We start from the raw sequence: 14105 nt of genomic DNA on the forward strand, positions 1-14105 counted from the left end.
CAACTTTATACAATGATCATCATCATTTTCCAATAGCTTAGTTATGTGAAATCTTATAATCAATGATAAGGAAAAGTAAGACCCCAAACACCTCTACTTTTCAAAACATCAAATGAGACTAGACTCCAAAATGACCAACACATCACATTTGACAAACCAATATGTTGTCAATATACAAGAAGATCTTGTTACCTTATATGGGTGTTTGTCATCCGCACTGTAACTGAGTAGGTGTTTGACACTCTGCAGAATGTAGATCCTGTCTTCATAGTAGAAGTCAGCCAGCCTAGCTAGTAGAGTCTGTGCATAACGCTCATCTGACAACTTGGTCTGCAAGGGAAAAAACAGCAAAGGTCAAATACAGTTGTGTACTGGTTACACGTGACACAACATAAAAATTATGATTCAAAGATATGTTACCAATATTATTTTTTGCTTTGAAAGCTTGATGGGTACATAACAAAACAAAACATCTTCACAATGTTAATTGCCACAAATGGGTAACATTCCTACCTCCCACTCCTCCAGTGATTCTCTGAAGTCCTGAGCGAGGTACAGCTCAATCAATGAGTTGGTTTGAAGCTCATCAAGGCCCTGAGAAGTGAAAATGGTTAATGTGACTTTACCTTTCAGGGAGTCTATATCGTCAGATTTTGTAATGCTAATCATTCATTGATAATCCAAGAATGAAAGCAACTTCAACCGTTATGAAATGATAAGATCCACATTACAATGCAGGACAAAATTAGACATTCACTTATCTTACTCACAGTCACACTATCGGCTGACATTTGTTTTGGGTAACCAAAGCAACGATGTAACACGTAACCTGATTGGTTGATAGCTTCCCAGCGTTCTTTGCGCGCTGCTTCCGATGAGGGGAAGCAGTGACGTAGCTATAACCATATGTTGCGGTCCATTTTACCAGGGCCGCTTACGCTCGCGATGTAACCTTGATCGATAGGCGGTCCTGGTTTACGAGGGTGTCACACTCAAACTATGTTAGTAATTCTTAGAACAAAAACTAACAAGTGATCTGGACAGAAGAAAGTACCTACCAAAAATTTGCTGGTTCTGATGGTAAAGTCTTTTACTTCTTTCTTCACATCTTTCTTCTCCTTCAAGGACTTAGCTGAGGCATCACTACAGTAACACATTGGTAAGACATTTATCATCAATTTGCACTACACATCTGTCGTTTAGACTGAGACATTGCAATATGAACCTTGAACCAATATAAGTTAACAAATAAGAGACTATTCATTTCATGCTGTGTTTAAAAAGAAATAACTGTACATGAAGTATACAGTAACGGATCAACAAAATAACACATGGATGTAATCATAAAAATCTTACTGAAAAGAACTAGACGATTGTTCACTCTAAAGTGGAGATATTCTACTACATGTACAATTTCTTTATGATGTCACAATAGGACTATTCATGACATTGATTGTTACCTTGGAGGTTTGTAAAAGAGAAGTCCATTCAGAAGTCTCAGTTTGTTCTTCTGCAGCTCAGCCCCTACCTGGTCCTATTGGGAAGGTAATCTGGTGTTTGTTACTTGTTTAAGATGCTTATTAAGTTATTTACATTTGAAAGTCATTGATTGACACTTTTCACAATGTTCTGCTCTAAACTTGGGTGTACGGTTGTTTTTCAATTGCAGATTGCTGCTTTTTGATATGCTTCACCTGTTCTTTACTAAATACAATTTCTGTTAACAGAATTAGATGATCATGATCATTTGTTCATGAACAAAGACAGAATACTGTCAACTGAAACAGTAACCTGGAACTAGATACAATTGCAAGAAAAAGTGAAATGTTTCGGGGTATCCTAACACTCTTTGTCATTCACTATTCAGTATATTGTTACAATAATAAGTACATCAGTTACAATTTAAAGATATTGTTCAAAAATCAAAATACCTGACTGCGTAGGAAAGACTGCCCAGTGATGATCTGCCAAAGTTCACGGCCAGACCTAGAGCCAAGACAAGAATACGATATTTTAAACAATATTTAATCACTAGTGCCTTGGGCTTAGGGCAAAGGTTATCAGCATATAACATACACCCAAAATGCTGTGAATATGCTCATTACTCTCTGAGCTATCCTGATCATGAACACAAACGTTAGGTATAAAATATATTTGTCATGATCTCACTTGTCAAGGTATGAGTACACAGTATTTGGCCGCGACCCCCGGAGTCTGTGACGTAGCGGTAAGAAAATAGTGCGCCCTAAACCTTGAACCGTGTGTAAAAACGTTGACGTGAATGCCAGCGAGGCACGAACTTTACTGTATGGCAGTTTAATAAGTGGGCTTTCAGATGGTAGGAATGAGATTGTGAAGTTTTCCCATTCGGCGTATAAATGCGCGTGACCTTTGCAGCTGCCTGCCGAGGTGAGTCGGCTTCACTTCCGCATGACCCCGCATGACCCCATATCAAAGTGGCCGTCAAATTGTTAAAAAACCATAACTTTTTTTGGTTTTCACTTATTTTGTAGATCGTACCCTCGACTTCAACATATTCGTTTGTCGTGATTTTGTAGGGGACCCTACTATCATGGTTTTATCCACGTCGATGTGGGTCACTTTGGGGTCCTTAACTATGGAAACCCCCATAGGCCGAAAACTGTGTTCTGCTACCTTGAACCATATCTGGAATTGGCCATTTATGGGCCAACGACGTTATATACCGCCGAATTTGCATGATATATCAACCATTGGCGTTGGTTCACATGGAATGCACCAGTTGTTTTCACCGTCAAACCGCCGTAACCATGGCAACGGCCACTATAAGCGCCTTCCTATGCTTAACTATGGGACTTGGCGTGGAAGTGGCATTGGCCCGAGACGCGTCTTCCCCCCCCCACTTTTTCTGGCGCAACTAAACCTAAACCCAACTCTAAATGACTCAGAACGTTAGCATATGAACCGATGAACTCTTTTCAGAACAAAAAGTTAAGCAGAATATTAAATTTGTCCAGATAGCGAGACCACTAAACCGCCCCTCAGATAGGCCATGTACGGGGCCTACACCTATGCAGGGCGCCAAAGAGCAAAGTTGGCAATATCTCAACAACCATTCGGATTCCTGAGCTAAAATTTGGTACAAATCTCCAGCTTGACTTGTTTTATTGATTGAATGGAAAAAAAGTCAAGTTCAAGTTGTGTTAAGGTATGAGTACACAGTATTTCGCCGCGACCCCCGGAGTCTGTGACGTAGCGGTAAGAAAATAGTGCGCCCTAAACCTTGAACCGTGTGTAAAAACGTTGACGTGAATGCCAGCGAGGCACGAACTTTACTGTATGGCAGTTTAATAAGTGGGCTTTCAGATGGTAGGAATGAGATTGTGAAGTTTTCCCATTCGGCGTATAAATGCGCGTGACCTTTGCAGCTGCCTGCCGAGGTGAGTCGGCTTCACTTCCGCATGACCCCGCATGACCCCATATCAAAGTGGCCGTCAAATTGTTAAAAAACCATAACTTTTTTTGGTTTTCACTTATTTTGTAGATCGTACCCTCGACTTCAACATATTCGTTTGTCATGATTTTGTAGGGGACCCTACTATGGTTTTATCCACGTCGATGTGGGTCACTTTGGGGTCCTTAACTATGGAAACCCCCATAGGCCGAAAACTGTGTTCTGCTACCTTGAACCATATCTGGAATTGGCCATTTATGGGCCAACGACGTTATATACCGCCGAATTTGCATGATATATCAACCATTGGCGTTGGTTCACATGGAATGCACCAGTTGTTTTCACCGTCAAACCGCCGTAACCATGGCAACGGCCACTATAAGCGCCTTCCTATGCTTAACTATGGGACTTGGCGTGGAAGTGGCATTGGCCCGAGACGCGTCTTCCCCCCCCCCCTTTTTCTGGCGCAACTAAACCTAAACCCAACTCTAAATGACTCAGAACGTTAGCATATGAACCGATGAACTCTTTTCAGAACAAAAAGTTAAGCAGAATATTAAATTTGTCCAGATAGCGAGACCACTAAACCGCCCCTCAGATAGGCCATGTACGGGGCCTACACCTATGCAGGGCGCCAAAGAGCAAAGTTGGCAATATCTCAACAACCATTCGGATTCCTGAGCTAAAATTTGGTACAAATCTCCAGCTTGACTTGTTTTATTGATTGAATGGAAAAAAAGTCAAGTTCAAGTTGTGTTAAGGTATGAGTACACAGTATTTCGCCGCGACCCCCGGAGTCTGTGACGTAGCGGTAAGAAAATAGTGCGCCCTAAACCTTGAACCGTGTGTAAAAACGTTGACGTGAATGCCAGCGAGGCACGAACTTTACTGTATGGCAGTTTAATAAGTGGGCTTTCAGATGGTAGGAATGAGATTGTGAAGTTTTCCCATTCGGCGTATAAATGCGCGTGACCTTTGCAGCTGCCTGCCGAGGTGAGTCGGCTTCACTTCCGCATGACCCCGCATGACCCCATATCAAAGTGGCCGTCAAATTGTTAAAAAACCATAACTTTTTTTGGTTTTCACTTATTTTGTAGATCGTACCCTCGACTTCAACATATTCGTTTGTCGTGATTTTGTAGGGGACCCTACTATGGTTTTATCCACGTCGATGTGGGTCACTTTGGGGTCCTTAACTATGGAAACCCCCATAGGCCGAAAACTGTGTTCTGCTACCTCAACTTGAAACCAGACTGGTCCGAACACGTGAACTCGATGGTTTAATTGAAATTACTCAGTATAGAAGCCATCCACAGACACTTGACTCATACATCATATAAAATACTTATATTTACACCAAATCTGACTAACTTTACAACCAATAGACGACTTTTAGCTTCTAAATCCACGGAAAAACACATGAATTTACCAACTCACCCGACTAAGGCCGCCATTTTGAGTTTACCGCTATGGAATATTTCAAATGTAAATGTAGGGAGAAAATCTTTGTAGTTGAACTATAAGATTAACCGTAAAAGTAAACAAATCTATAAAACATAACTACAACCTAGTACTTACATTTATTAAGTATATTAATATCAACATAATTCCTACTAAATCGATAAATGATTAATTTAATTTTTACTATGAAATATTTTTCAACCTATATTTTCACAGTGGACTGTGCCATTAATGGCATCCCTCAGTACGGTTTCACCTCTGACCTGAAGCTGGTATGGCGGCGGGAATGTGAGTATGGGAGCAGAGATTTAAATTTTCACCATAAATATCGCTTTCCGTGCAATACTGGTCCACAGGTTCCATAGAAAGGGTCATTTTCTATCTATTACGGGGTATACGGAACTCGCGACGGCCCCAAACGCGGGTGTAAGAGTTGTATTTCTTGTTGTTGTCCGCCCCCCACCCTTCCCGGGCGGTGCTCTGCATGCTTGATCACTCCTAGGCCCATGGCGGCCCAACAGTCCAGCGTGTGTTTTGTTTGTTTCCTGTTTGTAGTTCATACTTAATGCCATATATTCATGAAAATTTCAACCTTAACACTTAATAGAACGTTGCTAGAAAAATGTGGTAAAGGTGCTTGTCAACTCATGGGCGTGTTTGTTTGTTATTTATTTGTTTACATGGCACTTAAATAAAGTACATGTTATGATTTGTGATTTACAAAATACGACTTTATTTTGCATCACATTGAGAGATAACATGCTTCAATGTTGTTGGAACAAATTGCCAAATAACAATATATAAAAATTGGCACAAAGTCACAACTATATTCAAGAGCATTTAGTTCTTTGTAATTGTACTCATTGATAATTCTTGCATATCTTATTTTCAGGAAAACTAAGTCATGTATAGATGCATAGTTTCTGATGTGATCATAATGTTTCCAAACAAAAGAAAGAAAATCTATCAAAAAATTGACAAAGTGACAAACAACATTGTGTCTTTGATTCTACCTGGTGGCTCTACTTTAAGTTATCGTTGGCAGATGTAGAAGAAATACACCTGTCGTGGGATATGCCATTATGTGTGAACCTTTTTGTAATATTCATATGCATTCCATAAGATATACATACTGGACACCTGGCATAGGAGTTATCAAGTTTTGGAAATTATGGTTGGAATTATGAATACAATAGAAAAGATCTAGAATATCTAGCATCATACTGAAAGTCATGACTAAAAGGAAGTTGGTGCCAGATATGAATTAAACACTGATTAGGTAAGGTTTTATTTTTTGGATTGTCAAAGTTGCAAAAAGCAAAGTAATGAAATGAATGGGGTCGTGTGGCGCAACGGCAGAGCGTTCGGCTCAGAACCAAGAGTCCCGAGTTCTAATCCTGTCGTGTTACCGATCTTGTGCCCTTGGGAAAGGCACTTTACACGACTTTCCTCACTCCACCCGGATGTAAATGGGTACCTGACTTCGGTTGGGGAAGGTTGTATTGAGGTCACCTGGTGGCGCGATTCCACATAATGCAAGTGTGGATAAGATATGTATATGTATATGTTGTGTATTATGTGAAACCTGTAAACCCTGCTTCAATTCAGCACTAGAAAGGCTGCCATTGCGGGTAATTTCTGACCAATAAAAATGGCCCAGAAAGTTGTATTTTAAATCCTTTTTGTTGGTTTTTACCAAGCAATCACAGTTTGATTTTTGGTTCAGGCAAAGCATGCAGAAGTCACAAGATTTCTAAAAAGAGGAAGTGAACACCTTAGACTTGTCCCATGTCATTTTGCAATAGTCCAAACATGCATACACTGGATTAACTTTTGTGAAATCATTAGGACGCATTTCATGTGATAGAAAGCAAAATCATTATGTATAGTTAAGAATTACAGATTTTGATTCCGTTATGTTATTTTTATATTAAAAAGGCATGAAAAAGTGTTTTGAGTGAAAACATGTTTTGAGTGATTTTTTTGTCTGTTTTCTTTCAGAATTTTGACTTTCTCTTCAAGTTCCATGTATCCATGAAGCACCACCAAAAATAGAGTATGAGGCCCAAATCTACTCACAGCCCCAACAAGGCAGGGACTCGGGGCAGCAAAAACTCTCCTGCCAAAGGCAACAATTCCCAGGGACGGATTCTGCGGTCGCGTACGGTTAGTGGCGAGGTTAGCCCCAGCTCCTCTAACAATGGCTCACCACGGTTACGAAGGACGTCCACTGCCTCATCCGCGAGCGTGGACGAGCAGAGCACGAGACAATCAGGTGCGCGACAAACTGCTGCTACTAGCAAGAACGCCAGCCCAAAACCCAGGACAAGTCCGAGAACGAGAAATGAGAGTGGGAAGGCTGCCCAGTCGCCAAAATGTGCTCGGACTAGAGAGGAGGTCTCTCCCGTCCAGGCGTCCTCGCCCAACCCCAAACGTGTCAGGCGAAACTTGAACGAAAGCTTTGACTCAGACTCTAAAGCAGAGACCACGACACAGGAAGCTAAGAATAATGTTGACGGGAAGGTAGAGAATGGTATGAATGGCTCTTCATCAGGTTCTGTCAAACCCTCTGATTCCAGTGAGCCATCTGCGGGCACCTGCAGCAGCTGTGGGAAAACACCTGTCTGCGGGAACCACATAGCCTGTAGCACCACAAACACTGAGGACGAATCCGGACGACCTTCCTTGTCGTCAGGATCCGAACAGACAAAACACTCATGTAAATGTAGAACACAGACTAGCACAGGCACCAGCCAATGCAAACACAAGGACACATCATCAGGCAGCTCAGAACTGAACTCATCTTTTAGAAACAGTGACCAGGGAGAAGTAGTGAATCAGGACCAAGGGAAGGCACATGCTTCAGGAGGGGACAGTGAGTCCAAAGAAGAGGAACAAGTGGAAGATTCCTTTCCCACTGTTGACTATAGGAAATTGGACAATGAGGACTATTCACAACCATTCTACTTTGAGTCAGACCATGTAGCTTTAAAAGACAACAAGGAGTAAGTGTTTACGTAGTACTTTCTGGCTACCTAGAATAGTTTGAATCAGACTTTCCATTGAAATCATGATGGTGATCTTGAAACTGAAACCGGTCAAAATAGTTTTACCAGATAAAGGGGGAGGGGGGCACTATTCATTATTACATGTACGAGATAATAAACTTTACAACTGATAGTTTTAGAACCTATTTACGATCATAATACAACTAATATTTTCTTAAGGTAGAACACAATATTCTTTGTTCACACAGATTTTTTTCTTGTCAAAAATCCCATACATCCAGGAAGACATAAGGTAAGGTGCATTGCAGTACCTACACTTCCTGCAAGAGGTCTCTTCTACATAGTCATTATGTGTTTGTGTCCAGGTACCACCTCATGTTGAAGACACTGGTCATGTTGGAGGCACAACGTTCCCAGGCAGTGCAGGATATTGACAGACTGGCTGTAAAGGAGGAGGAGGCCCTGAAAGATCCTGTTGACTTTGTTGAGAAACTTCAGTGCAATGTAAGCAAAGGGTCTTTGATACTATCATAGCATAACATTTCTGTTACCCATATATGCATAGTGGTACAATGTTGAAATCCCACAAGTTGGGATCAGAAAAAGTGGTAAGTGAGCCGCCAGGAGATAGAATTCTGTTTTTTGAGTATCAGTACCATCTTTTTAGCGCCATGTACCTAAACAAATTTTAGGTACAGGTACACAGGTTTAGGTTCAGGTCCGGACCTGTACCTGGACCTAAACTCCTTGTTCAGAAAATGGTAGATTAAGGACAAAAGCATGTTTGAACTGGTAAAACATGTAATATTTTTTTGTGCTAGGTATTATTTTTATGAAAACGCAGATGAAAATTTGACTCCAGCCTTTCAAATGTGTTTTATGTGCTGGAGTATAGTATAGATGTGGCTTTATTTAATTTAACTTATTTCATAGTAATTCTATCTGTCAAAGTGGCCATCCCCTGTACCTAATTGATTGTACCCGGTACTGTATCGGTACAGTGTACCGGTTCACAGCTCTACATCTTTGTCATCAAACTTGGGCACATAGTTATGTGAAGTTTTGTTTCCCAGAGCTAAGTTGAATTTGTGTATGTTTTTCCAGGCTGTTTCTCTGCCGAGGTCTCAGAACATCTTGAACCTGCCGTCGATCCAGTGGGAGAACTATGCAGGCTGGGTGGGGAAGGTGGACCCCAGTCTCTTCATGCCAGCCAAGAGACACCTCACACGCACCAAGAGGCAGCCCGAAGGTCTGTAGTACAGCTGGTCCCTGACTGATTACATTAACAATATTACATCTGCTTGGTAATCTCCAAGCAGATGTTTGGTATGGGCTCACAGTTGCCTTTTTTTTTAATGTTTGTCTTCTATAGTTTAAAATACATCTACTTTATTCTTTAGTCACCTCACCACATATTCGTAGATAATCACACCTTTTGGTGTACATATTATAAGAAAGAAAAGGCCTACTGTTACAATCTTGGGAGATTTGACAATGGGCCTACTCTTTATGGCAAAATTGCCAATTTTTCTACGGATACATTCACAGATTCAAAAGAAAGACAGGTATCAATTTACAAGTAGAAAGCCCAATGTTCCATCTATTGGCTATATTATTACCATTTTTAAAAAAAATGATGATTACCATTACTACATGTGATGTCATTTTTGCATATCCACAGCAACCATCACGTCATCAGACAGTGCGTCCAACTACGGAGAGGGCAGCTCTCAGCAGGGTACCAGTCGAGGGGAGGGTGGACCACTGGTCGTCAGGGGTCGGCTCAGGGGACCCTCCAAACCTGCCACCTTCAACCAGCTGTGGACCACGGAAGAACAGGTACGGCTACAGAAATAAAATATCTGGGTTATACAACAGTTTTTTAGATTTCATAAAAGATGGTATTTTTCCATGTACTGGTGGCCTTGTTTTGGGTTATGTTTTCTTTTTCTGTTGTAGGAGGAGACACAAAAATATCATGAACAAAAAAATCCCATGAAAGTCATTAGTTTTCTTTTCCCTTTCCAACAAGAATTGCAGAATGCGAGGTTTCATAAAACCAACACAGTTCCCCATTTAAGAGTTGTTGTTGCAGCAGGCTTGTCATAAGAGCCACCTACCAGTTCTACCAGGAACTGCCTGAAGTTTAAGTAGTGAACGGGTATTACAAATGGTCTTTGTTCCTTTGACAGAGAAAGCTGGAGTACCTGCTTGATGTGTTCCCACCTGAGGAGATCGAGGCTCGCAGGTGGCAGAAGATCGCAGAGGCCCTGGGGAATAGGACATCCAAACAGGTGAGAGAAATAAACAAATAACTCATGTGTACAAGGGAAAACGAAACAGCTTACCATGGGAAACAATTTACTTCTTCTGTTTTTCATCAATTCAAAATCTCTGCATTTATCAGCTCTTGGATGCTCTTGGTACCATTCCTTGAATACTGGCTGTACAGTTTCCATATTCAATCTTACTACATGTATGTGTTTTACTAGATCAGCTTGTTGCAAATACTTTACTTAACCTTCTCCCTGCTGCCTAACTCTGTAACCAATAGGGAATTGGGTACCAAACAGCTACTTCAGTGTGCTAAAGGTTAAACCGGTGACAGTTTTCTCTGCCTCCCTCTGACCAAGGAGGTTTAATCAAGATTAAACCTCCTTAATTGCTCTGACACATTTGTTTTGCTGCAGGTTGCCAGTCGTGTACAAAAATATTTCATCAAGCTGGCCAAGGCAGGTCTCCCCATACCCGGCAGGATGCCAGCCAACAATCACACCTTCAGTAAAAAGTTACCATTCATGGTAGGTGGCGAAGCATGTCGTATACATGTACACATTCAAAACAGCTGTCTGCCTTTATAATGTCATTGGTCAGTGATCTTAAAGAGATGCACAGTCAAACGTGACCACCTCTACATGAGCACTACCTGGCCAATGTGGCCCCTTGAATACTATTTCCCATAGACAGTCACACGAGCATTAAAATCCAGTCTATAGTGACCACCTGTCCATATAGACCAGATTTTATTGGTCCCCTCAGAGTGGTATTTCACAGATGTCCATGAAGTGCTTGTGATGGGAAAATACGTGTGTATGCCAGTTTATCTGTTTCTCCTTTAATATGTATAGTCATTGATTCATTTGCCAAGATAGGTCAATTTTTGGAACTGAAGCACAAGCAACATATGCTACACACTAAATATCAATCCCATGTCATGAGGAAAATTCAACTTTTTGTGACATTTTTACCAACAGAAATATCGTAGAAACGACATGTTCCGGCAGGCCCTGTGCCAACCCTCCACGTTCATGGCGTCACACCTGCCGCCTGTCTACATGTCCGACAACGACGACGACAGCACCAGCCAATCAACAAGCCAATTCGACTGGGAACAGGAAATGGAGGATGTGTCGGTAAGTCAGGATGTCTTCATGTACAAAAATGCAAAATTTCCACATACTTTATCTTTGTCTAGCATAGATTTTTTTATCAGTTGCTACATTGTTATAGACAGTAGCCAAATATATGTATGAAGTAACTATTATTGGCTTGATAAATGCATTACCATATATATATATATATATATATATATATATATATATATATATATATATATATATATATATATATATATATATATATATATTATATATATATATATATATATATATATATATATATATATATATATATATATATATATATATATATATATATATATATATATATATATATATATATATATATATATATATATATAAGTCACTCAAATTGTCACTTTTACACAGGAGATGCAAAGATAATGCCTTGTATTCACTGCTCTTTACAGTGTATACAAGTAGGTCACTGTGAGAACTACAAACAAAAATCTACCACAAAAGTACCAAGATTACAGGACTTCTTATCATACATTTGTATAATCTCAATTCTCCTTCCAGGATGATGAGAGTGTACCAGTAGAGCTGAGACAGACAGAGGACTATCGGGAACTCATGAGGCTCAAACGTCTCAAGATGGCCAAGGAACGGAGAAGGAAGCAGGTAACTTTTGAACCCCTTCAAGGAAGATGTCTACCCAATAGCTGTACTCTTGTATGATACATCTTTAACGAATACAACCTACCTGGAAATAAGAGTGTAGAATTTGATCTGGAGAGTCATACTTTCTTTTGCTTATGTTTTGACAATTCCTTACAGGAAGAGTCCCTGGGAATAACCCAACATGTAGGATACAGGGTAAGACCTTTTGTTCCTTTGCTTTCTCAGTCTTTTGAACTTTCAGCAACTTAACCCGCAATTCATGTCACAATTTCCATGTTCAAACATTCCCATTAATGTCTGACATCTCTAAAGCAAAGTTTAGTTTTTTTTTAGTTTCTTATTTTTTCAAACAATGATGTTTGAATGTTCTTTTTTCCCTGGTAGTGTGATCGCTGTGAGTGTGACCCTATCATGGGGGTGAGGTGGCACTGTCTGGACTGTCCTACTGATGGGTCTGTGGACTTCTGCCAGGACTGTGTGGACTGGTAGGGTTTTATGTATCATTCTTAACATTGTTACTGTGATCAAGATAGACCACTTCATCATCAGATGTCTTGGCAGAATGATGATTTCAGTGACCTAATAGCTGTTGCTGTAAAACAATTCTTGTAAGGCCACACCAATTTAATTTCTTGGTTAACGGATTTTTATTTAAAAAAAAAAAAACATTCTAGAAAAAAAAAATTCATGAAAACAGAAGCCTGGGCCAGCCTTCTGTTTTCATGATTTTTTTTTTCTAAAATTTTTTTTTTTTTGGAAAATAAAAATCTGTCAACGAAGAAATTAAATTGGTGCGGCCTAAGATAAAGAAGAAAACCATCTTCAGGGGTGAAGTCATAATGGTTTTCACCTGGGTGGCTCTGCAATCAGATCTTGGGGTCCCGTCAGAAATTGTCACGATTTTACACCCAAACATCTGATTGGATATTAGAAGAAAGTTACAGTTACAGTATATTTCTCCCAGCTTGCCAATAAGTTTTTATGCTCCTTTTTGTGTACGAAATTGATATGAATGTCACAGCTTAAACAGTAGGCTTCCTGTAAGAGAGTTTTGTTGAATGTCTTCACCAACTCTTTCTTGTATTGCAGTGACCATGAGACAGAAGTGCACAAGTCGTGGCACCGGTTGGAGCCCATCTCCCACATGTCCGAGCAAACGTACATGGACATGGACTATACACGCTTCTCCGTCAAGACTGGAGACTACAACTACCTCGACCCAAATTACTTTCCCTCCACCTCCTGACCTAACCCCCCACCCCCCTATTGAACAATGTACAGTTCCACAATCCCAAATTTCATTGGTGGTGATAGCTGCACTTTGGGATGTTACATTTAACGACAGGGCTGGCAGGAGTACTCTCTTGCTGTTCAGATTCACCCAGCTACCTTATCAAATTCCTGTATAAACTATTCACAATGTAGCCCTTTGTATTACTGTAATACCACAGCAAGGTGTTGTCAGAACTAGAGACTTTGTATGGTTCCCCTTCAAGTTAGGTTTCCAACTAGCTAACCTATCAAGTTACACTAATTTGTCAGGGAATCAATTTACAGTGTCGCTGTGGTATTATGGAGTCTTTTCTCAATCCAGCATCTATATTTGAAATGAATGTATGTAATCAACACAAAAACTTAAATGTAGTATGTAAGATAGTGGTGCCATCTTGTGTCATTTTTACTGTTATTTCTGAATTATGTTTCTCCAAAGTGAATACATTAGTGCAATTAATGCCCCATTAAGGTCAAACAGAGTTGTGTATTTGTATTAACTGTGTTGAAAAATGAAGTACTACCAGTAGTCTATTGTAACATTTTCCTTTGTATAATTCTGAATTTTTTACAAAGTCTGTGAAAACTTTTGGAGTATTTTGAAGGGCCATACAATCTTTACAACAAGGAAATAGAAAACTGTATTTTATGTATCTAAAAATCTAATTTGAATTAAACTGTTAACTTAATGTTTCTCTTCAATACATCCATATTTGACAAGTGTGAGTTAAGTGTTGAGTTGCTTGGTATGATATGTGTCACCTGCTTTTCTTTGTCAGTGGTAAATCCGTTATTATTGATTATACCAAAAGTACAAACTTAGAGATGTATCGGGCATAGGCCAATAATTTCCACAGATGTATTTGATATACTGACATTCAATTCATGAAG

General features: G+C 40.0%; 2 protein-coding genes across 2 annotated transcripts in view; one reads left to right on the forward strand and one right to left on the reverse strand.

Annotated features, from left to right (window-relative positions):
* Positions 1–4903, reverse strand: part of LOC136442103 (nucleoporin NUP188-like) — a 39991-nt gene extending 35088 nt beyond the window's left edge. The window contains exons 1-6 of the mRNA XM_066438729.1: positions 4871–4903; positions 1932–1986; positions 1461–1534; positions 1059–1143; positions 514–594; positions 193–330 (exon numbers count right to left, since the gene is read on the reverse strand). Coding sequence (XP_066294826.1) covers positions 193–330; positions 514–594; positions 1059–1143; positions 1461–1534; positions 1932–1986; positions 4871–4887 — 450 coding nt within the window. The 5' untranslated portion in view covers positions 4888–4903. The remainder of the gene's footprint in view (positions 1–192; positions 331–513; positions 595–1058; positions 1144–1460; positions 1535–1931; positions 1987–4870) is intronic.
* A 200-nt stretch (positions 4904–5103) lies between these two features.
* Positions 5104–14098, forward strand: LOC136441656 (ZZ-type zinc finger-containing protein 3-like). The gene is made up of 12 exons (XM_066438083.1): positions 5104–5182; positions 6896–7899; positions 8268–8406; positions 9007–9151; positions 9584–9741; positions 10095–10196; positions 10593–10703; positions 11157–11315; positions 11841–11942; positions 12099–12137; positions 12327–12427; positions 13032–14098. The coding sequence occupies exons 2-12, from the start codon at positions 6953–6955 to the stop codon at positions 13186–13188; spliced, it is 2160 nt and encodes a 719-aa protein (XP_066294180.1). The 5' UTR covers positions 5104–5182; positions 6896–6952; the 3' UTR covers positions 13189–14098.
* The last annotated feature ends 7 nt before the right edge of the window (positions 14099–14105 follow it).

Source organism: Branchiostoma lanceolatum, chromosome 9 (assembly GCF_035083965.1).
Source record: "Branchiostoma lanceolatum isolate klBraLanc5 chromosome 9, klBraLanc5.hap2, whole genome shotgun sequence".
Classification (NCBI taxonomy): domain Eukaryota; kingdom Metazoa; phylum Chordata; class Leptocardii; order Amphioxiformes; family Branchiostomatidae; genus Branchiostoma; species Branchiostoma lanceolatum.

Coding starts and splice junctions, on each gene's coding strand:
- LOC136441656 (XM_066438083.1), top strand. CDS start 6,953: ATGAGGCCCAAATCTACTCACAGCCCCAACAAGGCAGGGACTCGGGGC. Junction 9,742..10,094: donor TGTGGACCACGGAAGAACAG/GTACGGCTACAG, acceptor TTCCTTTGACAG/AGAAAGCTGGAGTACCTGCT. Junction 11,943..12,098: donor AGGAACGGAGAAGGAAGCAG/GTAACTTTTGAA, acceptor AATTCCTTACAG/GAAGAGTCCCTGGGAATAAC.